General features: G+C 53.9%; 11 protein-coding genes across 11 annotated transcripts; 5 read left to right on the top strand and 6 right to left on the bottom strand.

Moving 5' to 3' along the window:
* Positions 1-401: 401 nt before the first annotated feature.
* NUO78 (NADH dehydrogenase (ubiquinone) 78K chain precursor, 5-prime end) lies at positions 402-2,848 on the bottom strand (the record flags this gene model as incomplete). Its single annotated transcript, XM_049341730.1, has 5 exons — positions 402-531; positions 589-2,177; positions 2,227-2,609; positions 2,670-2,693; positions 2,746-2,848. The coding sequence occupies 5 exons, from the start codon at positions 2,846-2,848 to the stop codon at positions 402-404; spliced, it is 2,229 nt and encodes a 742-aa protein (XP_049201235.1).
* A 970-nt stretch (positions 2,849-3,818) lies between these two features.
* On the bottom strand, positions 3,819-5,288 carry FAH12 (Oleate hydroxylase fah12; the record flags this gene model as incomplete). The annotated part of the gene is made up of 1 exon (XM_049341729.1): positions 3,819-5,288. One exon carries the CDS (start codon positions 5,286-5,288, stop codon positions 3,819-3,821), a length of 1,470 nt encoding a protein of 489 aa, XP_049201234.1.
* A 4,382-nt stretch (positions 5,289-9,670) lies between these two features.
* On the top strand, positions 9,671-10,939 carry J4E93_003798 (uncharacterized protein; the record flags this gene model as incomplete). The annotated part of the gene is made up of 2 exons (XM_049341728.1): positions 9,671-9,773; positions 9,828-10,939. 2 exons carry the CDS (start codon positions 9,671-9,673, stop codon positions 10,937-10,939), a joined length of 1,215 nt encoding a protein of 404 aa, XP_049201233.1.
* Positions 10,940-11,405: 466 nt separating this feature from the next.
* On the bottom strand, positions 11,406-13,008 carry J4E93_003797 (uncharacterized protein; the record flags this gene model as incomplete). Its single annotated transcript, XM_049341727.1, has 2 exons — positions 11,406-12,294; positions 12,380-13,008. 2 exons carry the CDS (start codon positions 13,006-13,008, stop codon positions 11,406-11,408), a joined length of 1,518 nt encoding a protein of 505 aa, XP_049201232.1.
* A 492-nt stretch (positions 13,009-13,500) lies between these two features.
* On the top strand, positions 13,501-15,391 carry ADE17 (bifunctional phosphoribosylaminoimidazolecarboxamide formyltransferase/IMP cyclohydrolase; the record flags this gene model as incomplete). The annotated part of the gene is made up of 3 exons (XM_049341726.1): positions 13,501-13,519; positions 13,571-14,908; positions 14,958-15,391. 3 exons carry the CDS (start codon positions 13,501-13,503, stop codon positions 15,389-15,391), a joined length of 1,791 nt encoding a protein of 596 aa, XP_049201231.1.
* Positions 15,392-15,858: 467 nt separating this feature from the next.
* Positions 15,859-16,379, bottom strand: J4E93_003795 (uncharacterized protein; the record flags this gene model as incomplete). The annotated part of the gene is made up of 2 exons (XM_049341725.1): positions 15,859-16,290; positions 16,338-16,379. 2 exons carry the CDS (start codon positions 16,377-16,379, stop codon positions 15,859-15,861), a joined length of 474 nt encoding a protein of 157 aa, XP_049201230.1.
* Positions 16,380-16,689: 310 nt separating this feature from the next.
* Positions 16,690-17,946, top strand: J4E93_003794 (uncharacterized protein; the record flags this gene model as incomplete). The annotated part of the gene is made up of 1 exon (XM_049341724.1): positions 16,690-17,946. One exon carries the CDS (start codon positions 16,690-16,692, stop codon positions 17,944-17,946), a length of 1,257 nt encoding a protein of 418 aa, XP_049201229.1.
* A 568-nt stretch (positions 17,947-18,514) lies between these two features.
* J4E93_003793 (uncharacterized protein) lies at positions 18,515-20,083 on the bottom strand (the record flags this gene model as incomplete). The annotated part of the gene is made up of 4 exons (XM_049341723.1): positions 18,515-19,258; positions 19,305-19,893; positions 19,945-20,027; positions 20,075-20,083. The coding sequence occupies 4 exons, from the start codon at positions 20,081-20,083 to the stop codon at positions 18,515-18,517; spliced, it is 1,425 nt and encodes a 474-aa protein (XP_049201228.1).
* Positions 20,084-20,540: 457 nt separating this feature from the next.
* J4E93_003792 (uncharacterized protein) lies at positions 20,541-22,404 on the top strand (the record flags this gene model as incomplete). The annotated part of the gene is made up of 7 exons (XM_049341722.1): positions 20,541-20,633; positions 20,680-20,751; positions 20,803-20,935; positions 20,985-21,089; positions 21,136-21,459; positions 21,519-21,735; positions 21,783-22,404. The coding sequence occupies 7 exons, from the start codon at positions 20,541-20,543 to the stop codon at positions 22,402-22,404; spliced, it is 1,566 nt and encodes a 521-aa protein (XP_049201227.1).
* Positions 22,405-23,272: 868 nt separating this feature from the next.
* J4E93_003791 (uncharacterized protein) lies at positions 23,273-24,445 on the bottom strand (the record flags this gene model as incomplete). The annotated part of the gene is made up of 1 exon (XM_049341721.1): positions 23,273-24,445. The coding sequence occupies one exon, from the start codon at positions 24,443-24,445 to the stop codon at positions 23,273-23,275; it is 1,173 nt and encodes a 390-aa protein (XP_049201226.1).
* A 762-nt stretch (positions 24,446-25,207) lies between these two features.
* On the top strand, positions 25,208-25,638 carry J4E93_003790 (uncharacterized protein; the record flags this gene model as incomplete). Its single annotated transcript, XM_049341720.1, has 2 exons — positions 25,208-25,548; positions 25,599-25,638. The coding sequence occupies 2 exons, from the start codon at positions 25,208-25,210 to the stop codon at positions 25,636-25,638; spliced, it is 381 nt and encodes a 126-aa protein (XP_049201225.1).
* Between the last annotated feature and the right edge of the window lie 155 nt (positions 25,639-25,793).

Genomic DNA, 25,793 nt, shown 5'->3' with positions numbered 1-25,793 from the left:
CTTGGGCGGTCTGCGATCACAAGACACAACGACGCCAAAAGCTTGGTGGTGATGACAAGAGGCTTGGTCTGCACAAGAAAGCAACAGGTGGTAATATAAGTGGAAAATGTGGGGAGTGGTTGGCATCTTGAAGAGATCGCGACGAAGGCGAACGTGGGTCGCACACGCGTAGCGCCTTGGCTGACGGCTTGTACAAGGCTGTGTGAAGGCTTGGTATTTTGGAATTAAATACCTCAACCTTTACAGACATGCCACGGGACTGGATTTTTGAACAACCTGGCGCGGGTACCGCTTCGATTCTCTACTTATCGCGGATCACGTGCCGAAATCGAGAAAACGTGTCACAATGCTTATTTACAATCCCAATAAAGCCCAATATTCAACCATGACCAAATGCACATCTAAACGTTCGCTGCTGCTGCTACCTGAGGACCATAGCCGACTTGTGGGTATGGCTCTCCAGGTGCCATGAAGTTTGTCTTGGGGTTCTTCTGGGCCTTGGCTGCCGAGCAACGGGCCATTGTTGGCGAGCTGTGTTATAATTAGTATGGTGTAACAAAGTGGGTGAGCAACGTGGTTGTGACTTACTTTCTCGAGATGGCATCTGTGAAGAAGAAGTTCTCAATGGGGTTCTTAAGCGCTTGACCAGTCGCTTGTGCGCCCTGGTTCTGGTCTACTAGCTGAACCTTGCTCAAGCTGGGTAGCGATGCGGGCTCAACAAGGTCGTATCTCCTGAGAGCAGGTGAGATCTCTTCCATGCGGTCACGCAGGGCCTCAACATCGTCGTAGGGCAGCTCCGCGCCAAAGTACTCTGATGCTGCTCGGACAATCTTCCAGTCTTCTCTTGAAGCACCAGGGAGGCCAACAGCGGCACGGGTCATCTGTACACGACCCTCAGTGTTGACGTATGTGACTGACTTCTCGGTGTATGCGGCACCAGGCAAGACGACATCGGCGAGCTGTGCGCCGCGGTCGCCGTGGTGACCTTGGTAGACAACAAAGGCATCCTTGGGGATGTCGGCTTCGTTAACCTCATCCGCGCCCATCAGCCAGACAAACTTGGCCTTGGTCTGGGCGACCTCGGGTGAGGGAACGGTGAAGCCAACCTCGTAGGCGCCCGTTCGGGAAGCTGTTCGCTGCAAGATGTTGTAGCCGTTCCACTCCTCGGTGTGGAACTTGTCCTTGTTCTTCTCGACAAAGGATCCGACCTGCTCGTAAATCGACTTGGCGTCAACATGCTCGGTGACTCCGCTGCCTACAATGATCATGGGCTTCTTCGCCGAAGCCAACTTCTTTCCGAACTCCCCGGAAAGAGCGCTCTTGAGGTCGTTGGCGTTGCTTCCAAGCTTCTCGTACTCAAACGTGCTCTCGAAGTCCTCACCAACGTAGCCAATCTCGAGGTCTGTCCTCAGCCACTGCTTTCTGATGCGAGCGTTAAGGACGGCAGCCTCCCATCGGGGGTTGGAGCCGATGAGGAGAATGTAGTCGGCATCTTCAACACCGTAGATCCTTGAGTTGAAGGAGTAGTTTGACCTGACGTCGATTCCGTGAGCGATGGGCTCGCTGCCACCAGCCTGGTCAAGAGCCAGGTTGTCTGAGCCGAGTTTGTTGGCAAGATCCTTCATGGCAACCAGCGCCTCAGTCTCGACGAGGTGGCCAGCTACAACCTTGAACTCGTTGCCCTTGGGTGCGATCTTCTTGTATGCGTTGCCAATCTCGACGAGCGCTTGCTCCCAGGTGGCGGGCTGGAACTGATCGTCAACGCGGACTAGTGGGTTGACCAAGCGCTGTGTGCTGAGAGCGTCGCAGGCGAAGCGCGTCTTGTCGTTGATCCATTCCTCGTTGATATCGTCGTTGAGTCGCGGGATGACCCTCATGACCTGGATACCACGGGCGTCGATGCGGATGTTCGATCCAAGTCCATCAAGAACGTCGATGGACTCAGTCTTGTATAGTTCCCATGGGCGGGCCTTGAATGCGTAGGGCTTCGAGGTGAGGGCACCGACGGGGCAGAGATCGATGACGTTTCCGGAGAGTTCGGTATCAAGGGCGGTCTCGAGGTATGTGCCGATTTCCAGGTCGTTGCCACGGCCGAAAGAACCAAACTCAGGAGCACCAGCGATGTCGTTGGAGAAACGGACGCAACGAGTGCAGTGAATGCACCTGTTCATGGAGGTCTGCTATCTGTAAGCCATGTTCTTGGGACCAGACACTGTAGAATCCTACCTTGACCAATGGGCCAACGTTCTTGTCCTCAACCGCACGCTTTCCTTCGAGCTCGTGGAAGCGGCCGCGGTCGGCACCGTATCGCATGGACTGATCTTGGAGATCGCACTCGCCTCCCTGGTCGCAAATGGGGCAGTCCAGAGGGTGGTTGGCGAGCAGGAACTCCATGATGCCCTCACGCGCCTTGTGGACGAGAGGCGAGTCTGTCTTGACGACCATACCGGGCTGTACAGGCCATGCGCAAGAGGCGACTGGCTTAGGAGCCCGCTCCACTTCGACCAAGCACATGCGGCAACTTCCAGCAATCATCAACTTCTCGTGGTAGCAGTATCGGGGGATGGTAACTCCGGCCTTGTCGCAGGCCTGGATGAGGGACGAGCCGGCTGTTGGGGCGCATTAGAACCGTGTGTGCAGTCACGAGGGGGTGTGTTCCGGCTTCGTACCTTCGATTGATACCTTCTCTCCATCTGACACGGGCGTTAGCATACCTCGCCGCCCGCAATGGGGAGTGGCACAAACCGATAGTGAGCTCAACGTCTGCTGGGCGGCGGGCCGAGGCACTCAAGGCCCGGCTGCCATTGAGGGCTGCGCGGAAGGCAGGCCTCCGCAGCGACCGGATCATCTGTTGCCGCAGCATTGTGAGGCTCTGAAAGATGGCGATGGACTTGTGGCTGCGGAGCTCCAACTGACGTTCACGATGGCATCGCTCAGGCTTGGCGACTGAATAATCCAGCCGTGATTGGCCAGTGCGCCGCTCGCGCCTGCCACAAAATTCTCGCCGGCCGCCCTCCGACCTTCTCTTCTTCACTCATTTCGGGCACAATTTATTGTAGGAAAGTTTGGCACTCTACCTAGCTATCCTCTATTACGTGCCCAAGAGCACGACTCACCGTGCGAGGTAGCTGGAGCAGACGAGGTTTTCTGATGATATCTTGTTCCTTACCAACGTCGCTACATTTTGATTGAAGAAGAAGCAGCTTTGCTTGTGTGTGGTGGAGCTTGAGACGGCTCAACGCTCGATGATAGGTGGTGATGAAGCTGCAGATGCTTCCTACGCTGGCCGACGGCGTGTTGCTCTCAATGAGCCACCACATGTGGCCACCATTCTTGCCATCATGCCTATGCCGAGGCGGTGTGCGTGCAGTAGAGGTTTTCCGAACTTGAACCTTGCGGATATTCGTGAGACATCATTAGCAAGCAACCGGGATAACAAGGCAACGGCTTCGATGTATGAAGTCTATCGTTCGCGTGTGGAGGGCCCGGTCAGGCTTTCATACATGTATGCGGCTCTGCTAACGTCACGTTTACGCCGGGTCACCGCGGACATCGTGTGCGGGGAAACTCAAGCTATCCATCTCACTTCTTCACAATCACGACTGCATAGTGGTTTCTTCTGATTGAAAAGCTTTTGAAATTGTTTGATCCCTCAAGGGCCTGCGACAAAAGATCTACACTACACCGAAATCATACCTTGACTGGTCTTTCTAGTCTAATGTGCGCCGCAAGAAGTAAAGTTTGCAGCCTCGTCGGGCGACTCCCGAACGCCGTGGCAGAATAGTCCGCTCTAAAAAAATAAGATTCGTAATCATCGCTTACTCGTTGTCACTCTCAGGGCCGACCTCCATCTTCGCACTCTTCTTGGCACCGGGAGCATCGAGCTTCTGGGGTGGCACACCGAGGCCGTTGTGGTTGCGGAAGAATAGAACACCCTTGCCCTCGCCCTCAGCACCGACGCTGGGCTCGACCCACTGGCACCAGCGGGCACTCTTGTACAGAGCCTTCAAGAAACCGATGGGACCATCCTTTGTGTCAGAGCGGTAGTGCCTGCCCATGATGGGCTTGATGGCCTCGGTGGCCTCGTCGGCGTGGTAGAAGGGAATGGTGGAGATGTAGTGGTGGAGGACGTGGGTCTCGACGATGCCGTGAAGGAGGGTGCGTCCGATGAAGCCAAACTCGCGGTCGATGGTGGCAGCGGCACCACGAGTGTAGGTCCAGGTAGTGGCATCGTAGTGGGGCAGGGTGGGGTCGGTGTGTTGCAGGAAGGTGATCATGACAAGCCAGTGGTTGACCCAGAGGTAGGGGATGATGTACCAGACGAAGAGGTTGTTGAAGCCGTAGCTCTTGCCGATGAAGGTGAGAGCAGCGATGACAAGAGCGATACCGAGGTCGCTGAGCAGGATGAGGTGCTCGTCGCGCTTCTCGTACAGGGGGCTGGAGGGGTTGAAGTGGTTGACACCGCTGAACAGGCCGTTCTTCTTGCCCTTACCCTTGCCCTCGATCTGACGCTCGTGGTTGTTGTGGCCGGTGACGTTGGCCATGAGGTACATGGGCCATCCACCGAGCTGCTGGCCGATGGTGTGGAGCAGGGTGTAGATGGGAGTCTCGTCAGCCAGCTCGGAGATCTCGTGGATCGCCTTGCCGACACGGGTGGCGTAGACCTCGCGGGTCTTGGGGACGAAGACCATGTCGCGCTCCATGTGGCCGGTGGCCTTGTGGTGCTTGCCGTGGGAGATCTTCCAGGAGAAGTAGGGGACAAGGAGAAGAGAGTGGCAGACCCAGCCAACAGTGTCATTGAGCACCTTGGAGGGCGAGAAGGCCTGGTGGCCGCACTCGTGGGCAAGAATCCACAGACCAGTGCCGAAGAAGCCCTGGAGGACAGTGTACAGGGCCCAGAGACCAGCGCGGAGGGGCATGTTGGGGACTGTCTCGGGAGTCACGTAGTTGTGGAACACGTAGAAGGTAGCGGCGAGCGAGGCGAGGTCGCGGGCGACGTAGCCCAGACCACGGATGGCAGAGCGCTCGAAGCAGTGCTTGGGGATGGCATCGCGCAGCTGCTTGATGGTGTAGTCGGGGATCTCGAACTCGTTGCCGTATGTGTCGAGGAGCTTGCCGGTAGCCTTCTTGGATGGCTGGGGCTGCTCGTCCATCGAGGACAGCGACGTGTTGGAGGCTGAGCCGGCTGGCGAGTCGAAGGGTGACGCCGAGACTGAGTTGGCAGTCGAATCGGCGGTCATGTTCCTCTTCAGCACAGGCTGCTGGGCGCGGGCAGTTGAGGTTGCCATGGTTGGAGAGTTTGTGGTGTGGTGGTGGAGGGGAACGAGGGTTGGGGGTGGGGAGCAAGCCTGGGCAGTTGCAGCACCAGAGGGCTATCAACTGTTGAGATGCAGGGCAGGCTGCGAATTGGAGGGTGTGCCGGGGCTGGCAGGTGGATGAAGGTCTGTACGACTTTCAGAGAGTGAGAGAGATTAGGTGAGGAAGGGCGCTGTGTGTGCGGGACAGGTGGGAATTTAAACCAGGGCCGTCAGGGCGGTGTCGATGAATTTCTGGGTATGCGCCAGGGTAGGAATGGGCAGGTCTACAAGCCAGGGGCGTTCGAGAAGCCGTTTCGCTTCGATAATCAGACAGGTCCGGCTCCATCAACTAGCACGCTTTCTCTCTACACCTTGTGCATCCCTCTCCACTCGGCAAAAATTACTTTCACCATTGCCCTCCCTCGCCACCGCACTGGACACGGACAGCACTGTCCTGGTCGAGAGGCGTGGTACACGGTGCCATCTCCACCGGCATGCGTGTCCAGCAATGCATTCTCTAGCTCCCCTCCCGCAACAAGCCAGTCTACATGGGGCCCTGAATTTTCAGCAGATCGCTCTCATCCGCTGGCTTGGCGCGTCGCTAGGCACGAGTATGGCAAGCAGACCGCTTGTTTGTGCCCATCACCACCCGCACTCCAGCGCCTCGCCTAGAGTCGAATCCCGCAGGTACCAGGTGGATATCTGCCGCGCTTGAATGGGTGGCGATGGTGGGTTGGCGCCGAACCAAACCCGATATACTTTTGAGTGTGTAGGCTACTGTCTCCTACCACAAGCAAAAGCAATGCGCACTGTACGGAGGCCCGCAATGGCTCGAAAACGTTGTGGGCGCACATCGCAAAAAGTCGGAATGCCTCCCACGGATGGTGCAGGCTTCGCTGCAGGGTCTGGGCTAGCGCGCCAGGCACCATTCAACCAGATTGATTCGCCGCAGACCCCGCCGAGGTTCAGCCTTCGCCCTTCGAACGGGTCTCCACACGTGGAGGGGTCCTTTGGGCCACGTCTCGAGCTCCCATCACATCTGCCATCGCTACCAGAGACCTCTTCATGGCGTGGCACCGCATGACGGGCTCTTTGACGCTTATCTACTGCGGCTGTTCAACGGTCGGCTTGCATACTTTGTCGGTCCCAACAAACTATACATCGTCGTCTCACATCTAGCGACTGCCCCGTACATGTCCAGGTGCATCGCTTGGCGCTCTCGGTTACGCTAGTCTATCTTATCTTTGCTAGCAGAATCTCGCAAGCCATACCACAACGGTCCTTGAACCACGTCGACTTGGCCTCTAGCGCAGTACTTCTCTTACACCTGTATCACGATACTCAGAACCCATTGCAACCGATATGCTTTGCTCGCGTTCAAGGTCTCTTGCTGAGACTCACCTCCGTTCGGGCCGTTGTAGCAAGACGTCTCACATGTTTCGCCCCGAACACACCCAGATGATCTCAAACTTCTACTTCTCCATCACGAATTCGTTTATAGACTAATCCAATTCTGGAACTGCGTTCAGCCTTCTCTCGGCCATCTTCGATAAGTGTGGTCTTGGTCGCGCTGTAGCGACTAGCACCTACGTCCTCGGGACTTTCACATGCCAACCCCACTACCCCATCACCACCGGCAAGTGGATCACGGAGAATATTGAGCGGAGGATCGCCCCTAAATCACGTTCAACGGCTTTATCGGGCCCCTCAGATCGATCCTGGGACTTGTAACCTTGATCTTGGCGCATACTAGCAAGCGACGAGCTTCAATGGCGATTTCCACATGTTACAAACGTCTTGCTGGGGCGGCAAAAATATCAAATGCACCGAGGCAGGACTCGTGCTGGAAATCGATCACTCTAGTCACGAACCCCAATGGGTTTTTCACGTGTCTCCGAGGTAATCTTCACACTTGGCCACTTTCCGCATACATGGACCTTCAGTGTAGCACTCGGTTCACGATCAACACAACACATGCTACGGTGAAGCATGCCAGCCTAGGAAAAACTTGAACACCCTGGAGCCTACGTTAACGTTGAGTCACCCACTTCACAGGTTTTAGTCTTGATGTAGTCCGCAGGCCTGTTCAGTTTTTTTCTTGTATGAGGTGGAAGCACCATTGTTTATCAGTGTTCATTCCTGGCTTTGGGCGTCCTCCTTATATCTCCAAGTGCTGACGAAATATAGCGGCACACGACTTGCTTCAGCACAATCAAACATGCGGAGATTATGCCTAGATTTGCCTCGACCAACGTCCAGAGGCCTCGCTCTATGAAATCCCAGGTTTCGTCTCGTTGGTTGCGTACGCTATTAGCAACGGCTGTAGCACGTAGTATTGACGTTATTGTTACGCTACCGATACTGTCAGTGTATGTACAGCATATGTTGATGAACACGCAAGATACTTGTCTACACAAGCAACACTCACAGCCCGCCAAGCAAGAATATGCTATATAGTAGAATCATCTCTTGGAATTTGAGCCGTAGCTTTGAGATCTCCCGAATGGGCAGTGCCAATACGATCACATCTGTCGAAATATTGATCGCGGCGTTTGCGACCCAAAATTCCGAGCTGTCGATGCAGTTTCCTTCGATATCCTTATCCCAGGATCGTTGGATCGGGACGCATTGGAAGATAGTTGCGAAAACAGTGGCAATTCCAGACGCGACAACGATGGCAAGTGCGCAATAACACATCCAACGGAAGTGGCGTGAAATGAGGATGCTTGAGATGAAAATGCGCTTGTACAGCAAGATAACAGAGATTTTGTTCAAGCACACCACGACTTTGTATGGTGTCTGCGCGAACCAGAAAAACTTGAGGCACGTCCGCAGCTCTTCGGTCGAAAGATCAGCCTCGTGTTTGCCATAACCGTACCGAACAGATATGTGAACAAAAGCCGACATTGATATGGAGAACAGCTAACACGTATTAGTCGAAGTACGGGCGAGCATACAACGAACTTACCAAAGACACTACGATCGCGTAGTCATCACCGCGTAATGCCACATCTCCTCGAAGTCGTACGACAATTCTGGCAACGACCGTGAGGCCAGCGACAATGATCATTACAAGAGATGTCAAGTACAACTTCCATCCTTGGCTGGCTTCACGATCTGATGGGAAACCCATATTGAACGTCATGTCTTATGGAAGTCCGTATCGCTCGACAAACTGCTCTATGAGAAGGACGTCACTAAGTCGAAGCCTCAAGTGGACAAGGTCATCATCTGAATGCTTTGTTCTCATCCTTCGGTTTACAACCAGATGCCTGTGCCGCAGAGCCCACACAAGCTTTTTCACGTCTCTATGTCATGAACCCAGCTTCACTGGCTGTAACAACAGCTCATATCGCTATCAGTGGAGAGACATTATCGAATGTGGAGATCTTCGGGACGGGTGAACCGATCAGTGTTTCTCCGACCCCGGGAAACACATAAGCGACAATCCTTCACACGTCGGCCTCCCATTTGAGGAAAGGCGTCAAGGAACCTTGCATGCGGCGCAGTTGTACGAGCTGTCGTGCAGGGTAGTTCGGATATAAGGACATCGAAGGCATTTCCAAGTATATTCGCGCACGGCAGCGATCGAATCTAAGATTGCGACCAGCGTTCTTATTGCCTCCTGCATCTCAAAGAGCACACAATCCTACGGACACCAATTCTCAGCCGCACATTTCTTTCGTCAATCGCTGCTCTTGTAAGAAGTGATTAAATCAAGATGCATAGTCTTATGACCCTATCATTATGGCTCTGTGCCATTGACTTGTCTCTGGCTGCGCCGAAGAAATCTTCCTACGAGCACGTGAAGACGGAGAATGGGCAGATCACAGGCCATCGTTCACCCAAAGTCAACGGGGTCTGGGAGTATCTGGGCATCCCATATGCGCAGCCACCACTTGGTGCTTTGCGATTCGCTGCACCTCAGAAATACAAAGGCCAAGGCGATTATATTGCTGCCAACTTTGTAAGCATTTACTTGGCATTACCAACCCATGGTATGCAAATGTGTTGACGATCAGAACAGGGGTAGTAGGTGTCTGGTATTGATGCCGTATGTATTATCAGGCTGATGCTATGCACAGTGGCTGCCCACAACAACCTCCCAGCTGGCCCAAATTTCCTGGATTTACTCCTCAAGCGTTAACTGTCCTTGACTCCGGTACGAAACCCAGAAAGAGAGTGCATATCAGTGCAAGACGTCATAACGACAGCTCGCGAGTTCGTGCATCTTGACACACACGAAGTACTCTATATTCTATTCTCAACTGTGCTAACCGTTCCAAGTACGTTACCATTGATACACAACACTACCCACACCTGCCAATAGGTACTGATTTGAATCCTTGTTTCAGTTTGCTGGTGGTGCTGGAATGCCCACAAGGGAGGACTGCCTTACTCTGAACATTTGGTCAAAGCCAAGCGTCAACTCTGCTAACGCGAAAAAACCCGTCTATGTTTTCTTTCATGGAGGACGTAGGTCATCAGTCGCCCTTCCATCCCTACAGTCCACATGTCTTACTTGAACAGGCTTCGCTGGTGGTTATACCAACACGCCCTTTGCCAATGGCCAATACCTCGCAAACAATGAGGACATCGTCGTCGTTTCAGTCAACTACCGCCTCAATGTCTTTGGCTTCCCTGGTGCACCCGATACAGACACCAACCTAGGATTGCGGGACCAACGTCTCGCAGTGGAATGGCTCCAGAAGAATGTCGCAGCATTTGGCGGAGACGCGAAGAAAATCGTCATATCCGGTCAATCTTCCGGCGGTGCAGCTGTAGACTGGTGGTCCTATGCGTACAAGGAGAACCCTATCGTCCACGGTCTCATGTCCACATCAGGCAACGCATTCAGCTTCCCTATGAACACACCAGAAAAGCAACGATCCAACTGGCTCGACATCGTCAACCTAGTAGGCTGCGGTTCATCAAACGACACACTATCCTGCATGCGCCGTCAACCCTGGGAAGTCCTCTCAAAAGCCGCAGCAAAGATTCCTCCCAGCCCAGGCGGCAGTCCCGTCCGATCAACACCGCCTTTCTACCCTCTCATCGACAACGAAACCATCTTCTCCGACTACCTCTCCCGCTCCGCCACCGGCGACTTTGCCAAACTGCCGTATTTCCACGGTCACAACGACCACGAACAAGGCTACTACGTCATCCCAGCTTTTGCCCAAGGTCGAAACGTGACGGAGGCGCAGGGCGACCAATTCCTCCTCGAGTCCTTCGTCTGCCCCGTTTCCCATGAAGCCCATGCACGCATCGATGCTGGTGTACCCACGTGGGTCTACCGATACTACGGCGACTGGAACAACACCCGTCTGTATCCTACATCTGGTGCGTATCATGGGACTGAACTGAACATGATTTTTGGTGGCTCGAAAGATGCTAGCGGCCTTCCTCAGACACAGGCTCAGAAGGACACAGTTAGGCTTGTGCAGCGGGCTGTTGCGGCGTTTACTGAGGACCCGGAGAACGGGCTGACGAAGCTGGGCTGGCCGGTCTTTGATCCGGAGAAGAAGAGTTGGGGTGAGATTGCTGTGGGGAATCGAGCGGAGATCTCGTTTGCGAGACCGGAGAAGTATGATGCGAAGTGTGGGGATGTTGTGTTGGGGTCTTTGCAGGGGATGTCATAGGAGGTATTCAGGTGGAGGCTACATGACACAACCTTCGAATCTTCAGCCTGACCGGGTCGCCTATACAGTATTCATTGTATCGTTGGGGTCACTACTGAGCCAGAAAACAGCAACACTGGAGCGGAGCAGCTCGTCGACTGACAGCTATCATGTACCGAATAGATGAGCGAGGAGGATACGGCAATCCTCGGAGTCTTCGAGTGCATGCGCGAATGTAGATATAGTATTCAAAGCCTGACATAGAGTCAGCGAATGACGGCTACAATGGCATCATCGTCAGCATGCTCTTATTCGTAACCAGACTCAAGCAAGAAGTCCAAAAGTTACCTAATCAGCTGTCAGCGTTGCCAAGCCACCGTTCTAAGGAAGAGGGTCGAGCACCCTAGTCTGGCATTGTGCTTGATGGCCGAGCAATTTATGGTGGTAACGGAGACGTTACGCACCGGTGCGCAGTGTTAGAGTACCACTACAGCCGTGCCTTTAGCGCTCTAACATCCAACTTCTTCCAAGCCAAATACGCTACCAAAGCCACGACACTTATCCGCCCAACAAGCGCCGTAGCCACAGCCCTCCTGACAAGCGGATAGTAGCCCTCTAACATCGAATTGACTGCGGCGCCTCTCGCCATCATCTTCGCTCTCCCGCTTTGTCCCCACCCTCTTCCTACCCCCAAGCCAGCTATCCCGACCTCGCCCGGCTTCTCTTCCTCCAAAGACCCAAGCGCTTCACTGCCAATGCCAGGGAAGTCTTGTGTAGGCAGCCCCGTCGTACCTTGGTTGGTTGTCGTCGTTACGCTCGACGTAGCTGTGCTCATTTCCAAAGACTTCTGCTTCCTGAATCGGTACGACATGGCCCACATGACAAACCTGACGTCCCAGTTGGTAAACGTAGGATATGTCCATAGTTCTAGCGCGTTGTGTGGTGGCATGTGTTCTAGGAAGTCGCTCACGACGCCTAATGTCAGACCCCACAGCAATAATGGAGGCTTACGGTCCCTGGATCTACCCTCGGGACCAGCCAATGCTTCTCTGATGGTATTTGTGACACTCTGAGGTGCTGCTTCGACGGGTATGAAATCGGGTATGGTTGCGCAATGTGTCGAGTTGGCTGGCACGAGTTGTATGGCAGCGAACATCATCTTGCTCAGCATAGCTTGTAGGAACCAGCGCTTGATGCCCAATTCAGACTTTGCCAGGCGCGCTGAGACATCGGCATATTCGTGTGTACGGAGGGCTGGGGAGAGAAGGGCGCGGATGGGTACCCAATGCGAGGAGGCGACTTCGGTGGGCTGCAGGCGTTGCTGTGGGTAGGCGGGAGAGGTCAGGAGATAGATGTACGGGCATAGTACCATGAGTCTGCTTGTGGTCAGCTAAAGTTCGGGAGATCGTAGTGTCCACGGATTGAGTCTAAGGTATAGAGCTGCTGAGTGTGACGACGTACGGTACCTTGCCCCAGCTCGTCGTGACAATCCGCTGCGGTAGATTGCCGACCGCGATCGCATTGGCAGGGCTCAGATCAATGCCAACCTCTTCGAGCGCTTCTCTAGCTGCTGCTGCCTGGTCATCCTCGTCCTCTGGATCCCTCTTTCCACCTGGCAACGCAACATGTCCGTTCCACTTATCACCGATTCGTGCGGCTCGCTTTATGAAGAGTAGCTCGGGGTCTCCGTGCTTCACCCATTCTTGCGAGAAGAAGGCGCTTAGTGACGACTCAAAGTCGAATTCGGAATGCGGCTGTGCGACAGATGATCGTCTGCGTCGAGGGGGCAAAGGACTGTCGGAGTTGTCAGGCCAATGCGAGTAGTTCGGCTGTATGCGCAGTATGAGGGCTACAGAAGCGCGTTTAGGTAGGTTTGGCGGACATGCGACATCGGGATAGGGGTTCGCGTTGAGCTCTAGTAGGATAGACTGGAGATGACTGATGAGGTCCTCGGCACTACTATGCGTTGTCATGATGTCTACGGGACCGCAATGCGTTGGAAGCGGAAGTACGCGTTCGAAGATGGATGGGTCGGTAGGCCCACGGCACGTTGGCGAGGGTGGTGACCTGTCGCGGGTACTGATGTGCATACCAAGTGACACAAAAAAGAAACGCGCACCGCGATGAGATCTCAACGGCGGAGGACGTGATTCTTGAGAGGTTCAGCGATTGATATATGCGTATCGCAACGGAGAACCGAGGCGCGATAATTGACATGGCCATGGCGATTGGCTCATAGCTCAACACTGCGTAGAGGAGCTGACGAGCGGTGAGTGGACGCCATGATCGGTACAGAACATGAATCTGGCGAGATGCGCAATGCACAGCGGGAGCTACGTGTATGTCCACAGGATACGAGCCGTAGTGATCTGGAGTTTGCGTCTCGCAGTCGCGTAGCGGAGACGAGCTCTGGCCAATCGGGCTAAAGCCATGGAGGGGCAGGCAAATGAGGTCACTTGTGAGCCCCGCGACGCCAAAAAAACTCCACAGTGTGTCGTGCGCCATTGTTTTGTACCCCAGATCTCTGCTTCAATTGACTGTCTCTCTCCAATTGACAACTGAACATTCAAATCATAGTCAACATGGGAGGCCAAAAGACAGGTAAACGCACGCTCCCAGTACCCATGGATTACTCCTAACTCTTTGCGACAGCGATTCTGTCAGTTTATGACAAGACCGGTCTTCTTGACTTGGCCAAGGGACTGCACGAATGCGGTGTCCGACTGCTGGCCTCGGGCGGCACGGCCAAGATGATCCGCCAGGCCAACTTCCCCGTAGAAGATGTCTCTGCCATCACCAAGGCGCCTGAGATGCTCGGTGGACGCGTCAAGACGCTCCACCCCGCCGTACACGGAGGTATTCTCGCGCGCAACCTCGACTCGGACGACTCAGACCTCTCGGCGAACAGCATCGACAAGATCGACTTTGTCGTATGCAACCTGTACCCCTTCTCCGAGACCGTCGCGCGCATCAACGTTACCATCCCAGAGGCCGTCGAGGAGATCGACATCGGAGGTGTTACTCTACTCAGGGCTGCCGCGAAGAACCACTCACGCGTCACCATCATCAGCGACCCCAACGATTACCATGACCTCCTTACCGAACTCAAGAAGGACGGCGAGGTCTCAGAGAACAGCAGGCAGCGCTACGCGTTGAAGGCCTTCGAGCAGACCTCATCATACGACACCGCCATCTCCGAGTTCTTCAGGAAGAAGTACGCAGGCGACGGCGACCAGTTCCTCACCCTCCGATACGGCGCAAACCCCCACCAAAAGCCCGCGACGGTCTCGATGCCGGAAAAGTCTCTGCCCTTCAAGGTGCTCTGCGGCTCTCCAGGATACATCAACCTGCTCGATGCGCTCAACGCATGGCCTCTGGTGCAGGAGCTGACCAAGGCGCTCAACTACCCAGCGGCAGCCAGCTTCAAGCACGTTTCGCCTGCGGGTGCGGCTATCGGAGTCCCCCTCAGTGAGGTGGAGCGCAAGGTATACATGGTCGACGACATTGAGGGCATCGAGAAGTCGGGTTTGGCACAGGCCTACGCTAGGGCGCGTGGTGCTGACAGGATGTCAAGTTTCGGCGACATGATTGCCCTGTCCGCTGAGGTCGATGTCCAGACTGCGAAGATCATCAGCCGCGAGGTCTCCGACGGTGTCATTGCACCCGGCTACACCGACGAAGCTCTGGAGATCCTCAAGAAGAAGAAGGGTGGAAAGTACCTGGTTCTTCAAATGGACCCTGACTACGTCCCAGGCCCCGAGGAGACCAGGACCGTATTCGGCATCACGCTCAAGCAGCACCGCAACGACGCCAAGATCGTTCCTGCCGATACTTTCAACACCGTCATTGTGCCAAAGAACTCTGGAGCTCTTCCAGAGCCTGCCCAGCGCGACTTGACTGTCGCCACCATTGCGCTCAAGTACACCCAGTCCAACAGTGTTTGCTACGCGCTCAATGGCCAGATCATTGGTCTCGGAGCTGGTCAGCAATGTAAGTTCGACATACCCTATGGCGTGAGCAACCACTAATTCCTGTACAGCACGCATTCACTGCACTCGCCTGGCTGGTGACAAAGCCGACAACTGGTGGATGCGTTTCCACTCAAAGACGTTGAACCTCAAGTTCAAGAAGGGAACTAAGCGCCCTTCAAAATCCAACGCCATCGACCTCCTGTGCTCTGGTCTCGTCCCCGAGTCAGGCATTGAGCGCGACGATTTCGAGGCCAACTTCGAAGAGGTACCCCAGCCATTCACCGCCGATGAGCGCAAAGAGTGGCTCTCCAAGATGGAGAGCGTTGCCGTCAGCTCCGATGCCTTCTTCCCCTTCATCGACAACGTCTTCAGGGCGCACCGAAGTGGTGCCAAGTACATTGCTGCGCCTACAGGAAGCCAGAACGATGGTGCTGTGTTCGAGACGGCTGAGAAGTTGGGTATCACCTTTGTTGAACAGCATATCCGGTTGTTCCACCACTAAGGAATTGGTGTGAGAGACGCGACGATACTTGCTGATGAATTTAACGTGCATTGAACTGGCCAGACGACCGGTCTGAATGATATGAGATTACGATACCTTCAAAATGTGGATATTTCAACCTTCCAACGTGATCAGTCGCTTCTATTCAAGTGACCAGCTTGGCCTATCCCTGGCGTCGGAAGGCTGGCCTTTTGGCGCGTTCAATGCGTGATGTGAAAGTGAGCTCGATACAGCTGATCAAACCACCATCGCCGTGCGAAGCCACATGACGCTTGTGTATCTAGTCAAATCCGTGCTGTGCAACGTAAGATAGGCTGATAGCACCGTAACTAGAGCCTCATTGCAAGGCCTTAGTGATGACCACTTCTTATGCAAGACGACGGTATAAGCGACGTGTCGTAACTCGTCATGATAGGATGTGAACGGTTGCAGCGAGCAACAGCACCTGCTTCTGCCAGATAGTGATCTCATCTGACCCTGCCTACACCCGTTATCTTATCCTCCACCATCTTCATCAAAACATCCTTATCCTTAACAGCCTTCACCCTCTCCCCCTCCAGATCCTCCAACTGCCTCTCCAGCTCCTTCATCCTATCCACCTGCTCTCTTTCACTCCAATTCAAACCCGGTAGATGCGCAATCAACCTCTCAATCTGCTGCTCCTTCAAGGTAATATCCTGTGCCATTTCTTTCAGATCGGCTTGAAACTGCTCTGGAGAGGGTTTAGGTGGCGCTGCGATTGGTTGTTGTGAGGGGTCTTGCGTCGAGCCTTGTGTGTTTTCGGCGGCGTTGCGAGCTTCCAGTTGGGCAAAGGTTTCGAGGGGCTGTTGGCCTTCGGGGACGCTTGGTGGGGCGTTTTCGCGGATTTGACGGAGAGCGGCGGACATTTGGTTTAGGAGCTGGGGTTGTTAGGAGGAGGGTTGGTGGGTTGGTTGGAGGGCGGTACCATGTCCAGTTCATCTTGGATTTGGGTGAGGATGTCGCCCATGGTGGCAGATGGATATGTTGAATGCGTGAAGGTTTCTAACTGTGAAAGAATAGATATGAAATCGGGGTTCAAGCCGCGAGTTTGGCGTGCTTGATCTGAATGTGCATGCTACAGGGAATCGCGTCCGAGTTGTAGAATGCGCCGGCTGAGCTAGCCTAGCGCGTCACCGCCATATTCAGGGCTCAAAATATACGCGAATGCTCTTTCCTCCAATTCACCCCACTCGACGCCCGGCACCCACTTTCATTCTTCGTCGCGTCAATCCTCGTGTAAATATGTCACATTCCAAGCGCTATCTCAGGATACCGTGATGCGACCTTCCCTCCGCCCACTATGGCTCCCACAAACCTCGTTCCTCGCACGGCTCCCCCGAACTACTCCGCACCGCGTCCCACGCCGAATCGCGACCACTTCAGCGCGCAATGCTGCGCCAATTGATCTACCCAAACTGAGACTTTCGCCCGGCTCTCTGTATCACGATTCGCTTACTACGTTCCTCGAATATGCGAAGGAAACAAATCTGAATTTGACCTCAACTCTCGCTATTGGTACTATCTATGAGTACATGTCGGCGCAGGCGCTCATGCGCCTAGGCTTCTCTCTCTTACGTATAGGTCGTATGGGGGATGCGGGCATAGACTTGATTGGACACTGGGTGCTAGGGCCTCTCAGAGAACCCATGCCCGTCATCGTACAATGCAAGGCAAGGAGTAATAGTGTCAACCCGAAACATATCCGCGAACTCGAAGGATCCTTTCAGGGTGTACCACCGCATTGGCGCAACAAGGATGTCTTGGGGCTATTGGTAACAACGAAAAAGGCTACGACGGGGGTGATGAAAGCTATAGCGAACAGTTCGTGCCCTATGGGCTTCATACTCATATCGCGGGAGGGATTAGTGGAGCAATTTGTTTGGAACCGGGCGGCAACTGAGAGAGGGTTGCAAGGAGTAAGTGTCACGGTGAGACATACCCCGCGGGCTTTACTGGAAGATCCCGAAGAGGGATTAGAAGAGGACACGAAGGTATCAAAGAAGAGTCAGGACAAGTTCAAAACTTCGGGAACGATGAAAGACATACAATTGACCTGGATGGGATCGCCCATCTTTCCAGACAGGGACAACCTCGACCAGGAAACCCTCAAGCTCATGCGCCAGATCCCAGCCAACATTGTGCATGTACCCGCCCCTGTCGTTGAAGTGGAAGAGCCACCCCAAGGGCATTCCAAGGGTTCTGTAAAGGACAAGAAGAAGGCCACTCCAGTCGTTGCGCCCAAGCTCGGTCGGCCCTTGAAAAAGTGGTCCGAGAAAGTGCCTCATCCACGCGGAGGCCAAATCTCAGGCACCTTAAAGAAGCCTACCGAAGGTCATACCCTGGGAAGACCTCCAGGATCGAAGACTAAGCGTAGAGCGGGCGATGAGCCTGCGGTGGTAGAAAAGCCACCAAGGCCACCGAAGGACCCTCACCGTCATAAAAAGCTGAGGCAGCAGATACCTACCTGCCGTCCACGATTGGGAAGACCCCCTGGATCGAAGAACAAACCCAAGGTACCTGTTGATACTGGCTGAGATGGGAAGACTTGCATTCTTTTTGTAGAATGCGGTCTATCGAATTCTCATTTGTCCTACCAGGGACACCCACACAAGCGCCGACTATGAGCGTCTTATTCCGTGCACGTACGATTTCAGTCACAGCTACGGGCTGTGCATGTAGCCACGCGGAGCTGAGCGGGGCAATCGACAATGGCGCATGAACGAGGCGGGCGAGGCAGGGTACACAGTCCGGCCAAACATGAGCATGATATGACGAACATGGGAATTGCTCACACCTGCACTTTGTAGAAGATCATTGAGTAAAGATCATCCTAGTCATGTGGACAATGCGGAGACATGGGTTTCCGGCTACGCTCCCAAAATTCCCATATCTCACCACATGGCCATTTCAGGAGCAGAACATGGATCGAGGAAACAAACAAAATACTTCATTAAGGTCAAAACGTGGGATGCTGTTCGTACTCAACTCGCGACACGTGGGCGGACGCGAAACCATACATAGTACTAGATAATAATACAATCCTAACACATGTTGTACAAAGACAAACTAAAGTATGCCGTGACCTAATTGTCTACTGTGCTATCAGTAGTCAAATCGATCTGGCAGCACGAGAGGAGCAACAAGTGTCCATGTGTAAATGCCGTAGCACACCCATGCGCTGATGATTTTTGCCCAACTGGCCCAGTACGTCCGGCCGACAGGAACGAAGCTACCGGATACATCCTTCTCGTCGAAGTTTGTCGTGAGGAGAGTGGCGACCCATGTTGTGCTGAGGAAGAAGATGATGTGGAAGAGGGTGTAGTTGTACTGCGTTGCGTTGCGCTCGTCATCGCGCGGGTTCTTCTTGCTGGAGGGCTCGTCGTCCTCGTCCTCGCTGTCGGAGTCGTCGAGCGCAGACGCGGGGAGGGAGCCAGACTCTACAGCGGCGCGTAGGGCAGCTTGGCGCATGTCGCGACGGGACTCGGGCTGCTGTGTGACAAGACCATGCTCGTAGTCTTCGGCGCCAACCTGTGCGTAGCCGTTTCCGTGAGGGTTGCCTTGGGCGCCGAGAGCGAGACCGTATGTTGCTGCGCGGGTGGTGGTGTAGGCAACTGTGACGAATGTGACAATCGCGCCGATGATGATGGTCGCCTTACGGGTTCCACGGGCGCGAATGAGGGGGTTGCATTGATGGTCGTCGGGTTCCATGCCTACGGCAGACAAGGTGAGGTAGGTGCAGTAGACAGCTACGATGGCGGATTGGGCGAGACCAGCTCGGGGATTTACGTCCTGTACTGCGGGGTGGATCGAGGCGACGGACGAAATGAGGAGCAGAATCAAGTTGATCTGTCGATGTTAGTTGATTTTGGCATATGTCCAGAAGTCAACTTACGGTAATGGCTGCCTGGTTCATGCCGCATCCACTCTTTGCAAAGAAGATGTACATGACAATGGTCATGGCGATTGACGCTAGGTACATGGACATGGCACTACCCACAAGCATGCCTGTCCAGACGCGCGACTCGGTGGTTTCAATCTTCTCCTGGCAGTACTCGGCCCAGTTGTGCGCCAGATCCACGAGCAGGATGAGACCGATGAGAAGGAACAGACACGCGCCAACCATGGCGAAGTAGTTGCCCCAGACGATGAAGAACGAGTTCGGGATGAAGAAGGTCAGGACAATCATGCCGATCCAGCCCATGATCTTGGGAGCCCAGAAGCCGTTCTGTATGGTCGCGCGACCGTCCTTGGAAGACCGTACTCCGATGAGCATAAGCGCCATGAGGACGTGGAAGAAACCGAGGGCAAAGTTGATGCGCTGCACCGCAACGTATCCGTAGCATTGTTCGCCGTGGCACTTGATGTCGACGTAGTCCAGAGTGAGGTGGGCAAGCTTCTTCATGGCCCAGTCGGTGAGCATGATCCATGAGACAATCGAGTTGATGAGGAGGATGAGCGCGTATGCGATACGAGTGGCGATGCTGCGCGCAGTCAGTATACGATGAACATATCTCCCAGGCTCGTAGTCCTACCTGTTACCGCATTTCCCTCCGCAAGAGCCCATGACGGCGCTGCATGTCGCGGCGCCACAGCAGGAGGCGGCAACGCTCCAAACCTGGCCATGTTAGCGGCGCGCAGTCGCGACGGAGCGTGTCAACATACGGTGCCCATGGCGGGCATAGCCAGGAAGGGGACGGATAGTAATGCACCCATGGTTGAGATGCCGTGAGTCGCCTGGGGGGTGTTGTGGAGAAGCTGGAGGCACGAGGAGGAGGCCGGTGACGTTCCTGCGCATGCGCTTGTGTCGCGGCTCCTGCCGCCAAGTCACGCCTTGGCCATCTTATCTCCGATCAGCTGCAACGGCCATGCTTCACTCAGACTCTCCATTCACTCGACAAACATCGGTCTAGTGTCTTGGGGTTCGCCTGACTTCTTGTTTGCCTCGCGCTATAGACTTCTTTCGTGTCCCTCATTCTTTGCTTGCTTCTTTTGCATATCTTTGCCTACGGTATTAGTCCCTCGGCTTAGCAAGTGCCGATATCAGTTACAGTCCGCGATTGCGCAACTCGATATCTCCCGCACTCGATGATCAGCGCACTGCAATAACACCTCATTCACACTGACCAAAATGGTCGCCGAAGAGCAGCCTCCCACCCACAAGAAGACGCGCATTATATCCGTCGTCGCTGCGACCGCAATCGCGCTTGCTTGTGGTACAAATGTACGTCTCCGTCATACATCTGAAGCGGGATGCTAACAACCCCCAGTATGCCTACTCAGCATGGGCACCGCAGTTCGCCGATAAGCTCCAACTCTCTGCAACCCAGAGCAATGTCGTCGTATGCTGTCCTACGTACCTCCTGAACACGAACGTCGTCTTACAATGATAGGGAACGGCCGCCAACCTGGGCATGTATGCGTCTGGTATACCCATGGGCATTATAACGGACAGGAAGAGCCCGCGACTTGCTGCAATTATCGGCATGTTCGCGCTCTTCATTGGCTACTATCCCATCAAGCTCGGTAGGATAACTCGTACCTGCTCGCCAGAATGTTGTCTGACTGTCGCCAGCGTATGATGGAGGGCCTGGCTACATGAGCGTTGGCCTGATATCCTTGTGTTCCTTTTTCAGCGGTGTGGGCAGCTGTGCTGCCTTCCAGGCTGCTTTGAAGACGGGTAATACCCCCATCAACCTTCGGGAGACTTGTGCTAACACTATCAGCGACGCTCAACTGGCCTACTCATCGTGGGTCAGCCACTGCTTGCCCACTGGCTGCTTTTGGATTGAGCGCCTTCTTCTACACCCTCATCGCAGGCATAGCATTCCCAGGCAATACCTCCGGGCTGCTCATGATGCTTTCTCTTGCGACCTCGCTACTCGTTCTGGTATCGATACCCTTCCTCATCGTCGTCGATCATAAAGCTGGCACCGGCTATGCTGTGCTACCCACCAGCGAGCGTACGCGGCGCAACTCCAATGTCCTCCATAAGACGAGATCCAACGGCTCCAAGTACAAATCATCTGCTCTTCCACAGCAAGAAATCAGTAAGCGATGCTTTCTTTCCACCTCTGTCTTCCCCTTGTCACCTGCCAACCATTTCTAGCAGCCGAAGAAGAACAGGACCGTCCCTCGACCGAGACCTCGTCACTTCTCTCGTCTGGCCCTGGCGACATCATCGACGATGACGACGACGCAGCAAGCAAAAAGTCGGCTCACTCATGTATAGATATCACTGGTTTGGCACTTCTGAACAAGCCCGAATTCTGGCAGTTATGGGTACTCATGGGTCTCCTGTCAGGAGTTGGTTTGATGACGATCAAGTACGTATAGTTGAAACCCCTATCGTGGCCATCACTGACTAGTGCAGCAATATCGGTCATGATGTTCAGGCCCTTTGGAAACATTGGGACGACTCCGTCAAAAACGCCTTCGTCGCTGACCGTCAGTTGTGGCATGTGTCCATAATCTCACTCTGTTCCTTCCTAGGACGTCTGTCCTCTGGCATTGGTTCGGATCTAATTGTCAAACGACTACACCACTCACGCTTTTGGTGCGCTGCCATCTCTGCCACCATCTTTGCTTTGGCTCAAATTGCTGCCATTCGCGTTGAGGATCCCCACTTCCTGTGGGTAGTGTCCGGACTCTCCGGACTCGCGTATGGTGTCCTATTTGGTGTCTTCCCAGCGCTTGTGGTTGATGCGTTTGGTCCAGATGGCTTCGCCGTCAACTGGGGCTTCATGACTCTGGCGCCCGTCGTCAGCGGAAACGTCTTCAACCTCTTTTATGGTGCAGTCTATGACTCCAACTCGGTAGTTGAGCCAGATGGTCAACGTGGGTGTGAGCTGGGTCTCTCGTGTTACCGGACGGCATACTATGTCACTCTCACATCGAGCATATTGGGTATCTTCGCTTGTTTCTGGGGTATTTACGGCGAACATATACGGAAGAGGCGAGAGTTGGAGGAACACGATGGTCATAGAGATGCTTGACTGTAGTTCCTAGTGTCGGCAAAGATAGTATTGAGGTGAAGCTGCACAGTTCCTCATGCCCCTCTGTCTGTTAGTAAACCATGGCATCTAAGGCTATCTACGTCCCCCCCGTTGCATCTGGTTTGATCCGACAAATCCAGTTCAAGATGAGGTTGAAATGGCTTGTTGATGTGTGTAACGTCGTTCCAATCATTGGCCTTCACAGCAATGACGTGCTCTCCGAGGTACGCGTGGTCATATCTTATATAGAAGAAAACTGATCAGTCTCTAAGTGGACGGACTTGAGAGCACAGGTCAGATGCTTGAACTTTCAGGCCTTGAAAACGTTATGCTGAAGGTACGGTGTGTTTTCATCTGCTGATGCTAAGTCGAATGCTTTGCGCCATGATATCCAACCAGTGTGCCATGTTACGAAGAAACGAGGTCCACACGTTGACTGATCGAAGGGAAAGCCAAGTACATGATGGAGCGCGATAGCCAGAAACAAGCCCCCTTTCCAACTCCCAAGCGCAGATGAAATCTCCGCACCGTCGTACCGGGTCGTCGTTGTGTTGGTTGAGACTGCTCGAAGCTGCTGTATTCTGTCGCTGCTCAAGTATGTGCATACGGCCCCTAAGAGGTATCCCTGGTTTTTTGCGCTGATAGTGATCGCCTATCGTTGGTATTGTATAGAGCTGTCGGATATATGAGAGCACTTTCGAACGCTAGCCAACTTGAAGCAGCAGTCCAGCGCATGCATGGCGATAGATCTTGAACGTGACATTTGATCCGATTCATATACCGGACGCGCTTATGATACTGCATGTTGGCATACAGTAGCTGTGGAGAGCGGCACTGCATGGCGCGCTCATGTTCCTCTTTGAAACATTCAAGGATGGATGTTATCCTCAAACCGGGAGGGGAGCTTGTTGACGTAATTCTCCATCGTGGTGCCCTTCATCAGATCCCGGAAACCGTAGAAACTGAACGGTGTACCCCTGAGCCTCCTTTCCCGCTTATCATATTCGATATTGTCGTTCTCCAACAGCTCCAACCTCATCCATTCGTCGACCTCAGGCATATGACCACCCCAATCACAACCAGAACGAACGAACCCACCGTTTGCTCCGATGACGCGATAACTGGGAAGTTCCTTGGTGCCAAAAGCTCGTCTTACACTTTTCAGCGTTGAAAATATGTCGACGTCAATTAGGTGTACTCCAGCATCGCTTGCCCACTTGCATATAGCCGCATATGTAGTGTAGGAGCCCTGGGGAATGAATGTCACCAAGGTCAGTATGAGCTTGTCCTTTGTCGAGAGGTTGTGTGCGGCTGAGATCCGGGCCCGGACCTGTTGCTTCTCCGTACACGAGACGTCTCTCATTTCGGCTTCACGTCGCTTTCTATAGGCCTCGATAGCTGACCTAGCATCTCTCCGGACGTCCCGTAGGCCGTCATTGCTTTCGGACGGTGTTTTCTCCAAATAAGCCTTCGTGTGTGGGTAGAAGTCTACCAATCGAGGTTGAGCCGCAATTCGCCTCAGAAAAGCCCGGTTATGCTCAGTAAGGGTTGAATCATCGCTGACAGGATCGGTGAGCGCGAACGGATCAGGAGGCTTTCCACCGGCCTTCCAAGTAGCTTTCTCCATGAAGTCTTGAAGAGCATCGAACTGGGCGTTGGCGACATAGTTCGTGGGTTGATCAATGGCCATTTGGTCTTGATCTCCAAGATTGGGTGGATCACGGTTTGGGGCATCATCCGAAGTAAGCAGATCATCAAAGCCATTTCCTTGCATCATCGTCCAGCAATGCTTTTCTATCTCTGGCAAGATTGCATTGCGGATGCGTTTCCGCTCGTCGATGAATCCTTTCTGAATCTTGTGTAGGCGCATAATCTGATCTCGATGATAGGCAAGCGCCTTCCGAACGTTTTCGGTCCTAGGGAGCTGGACAAGCCTCTGAACTCGTTTGAGATTGAATTCGATCTTTATCTTGACGCGCTCTTCGCGCTCCATCGTGGTCTCCCTCCTGGTCTCCGGCCTGATCTTCTTCGTGGTTGGCATTGTCGGATGATGTGTTGATGTTGTTGAACGTGACGGCTGGGAGGTGTCTAGAGCGTCTGAACGCGTGAACGCGTCGACGCGTCAGGGATGATCGACAGGCTGTTAGCGTCAGCAGGGTGTATGACTACGAGACCCCGCGTTGTAGCCTCCTCCACCGCGAGCCTTCAATCTTTCCATGTTTACCGCACGTCTCTTCTTTAGGATGTTTCAGATAAACTCACAAAGCGCCGAGCGTTTCCCCGGTTGCTGGAAAGCCAGAAGTCATTCAACTCCGTCCTATGCCATGATCCGTCGTAAGCCCTGCGCCGTCACCAACCATCCTCTATCCGATCACATCTCTTTGCATACCAGTGTTGTGTCGCAGAGAACAAAAGAGACGATTAGCTCTACCGGAGCCTGCTATCGCGAAAGCAGCTGACAGCGTGGGTGCTTACTGGGTATGGATTCGACTATTACGACCCCGCAGCCAGCCTCCGTCCAGATTTCCAATTCCCATGAGCTGTGTTAGATAAGCAATGGTGAAGTCTGCCGTCCCCTTAAGCCCATGTATGTACCTAAAACATTGTCGAAGTTGGAGTCCGTTCACCTTGGCCAAGCCGGCTTGATTGTAGCCACGTAACCGCTCGGCGCTCGGGTATATAGCAGAGACTTTCATCCCAAGTTTCCTTTGGTAGTCATCCAGTTCATACACTCATCATTATCTGATCCGATCAGTCTCTTCAGCTCCAACACTTTTTCTTCTAGTACCTAGCCACTCCTACAATGCTAGATCACATCGGCCTCACCGTCCCAGCGTCGCGATTCGAGGAAGTCACGGCCTGGTACCTGGCCGCGCTTGCACCGCTCGGCTACAGCAAACAGATGGATTTTGGCGGACAGGGTGTTGGCCTAGGCCCAGACAGGTTGAATACCGTTTTCTGGATTTTCGGCAAGGGCGATGCTGAAGCAGCTGCTACACACTTCGCTTTTCGATGCACGGATCGAGATGCGGTCGAGAAGTTCCATCAAGAGGGGGTGAAAGCTGGTGGGAAAGACAATGGGAAGCCGGGCTTGAGACCATATCATCCAAACTACTACGCTGCCTTTGTAATGGATCCTGTTGGGTAAGTGTCTTCACCAGTTGGTGGTTGCTGCATTCGGCTGACAGGTTTAGAAACAATGTAGAAGTCGTGGACCACGATGTGCCACAATAAGTGCGAGCAACAGGAGCATGTATGCCTCAACAGTGTTGATGAGATTGAAAATACGATATAGAGTCCCCAAAGGCTGCGTTGTCTATGCCGGTGCCCAACGTGAGGTGCAGCCGTCTCCATACCGCCTGCCCGTTTGACTGTTGCCAAGACCCGCT

Source organism: Alternaria ventricosa, assembly GCF_023758065.1.
Source record: "Alternaria ventricosa strain BMP 2768 chromosome Unknown scaffold_5, whole genome shotgun sequence".
In the NCBI taxonomy this organism is placed as follows: Eukaryota; Fungi; Ascomycota; class Dothideomycetes; order Pleosporales; family Pleosporaceae; genus Alternaria; species Alternaria ventricosa.
This window is presented reverse-complemented; position numbering and strand designations above follow the sequence as displayed.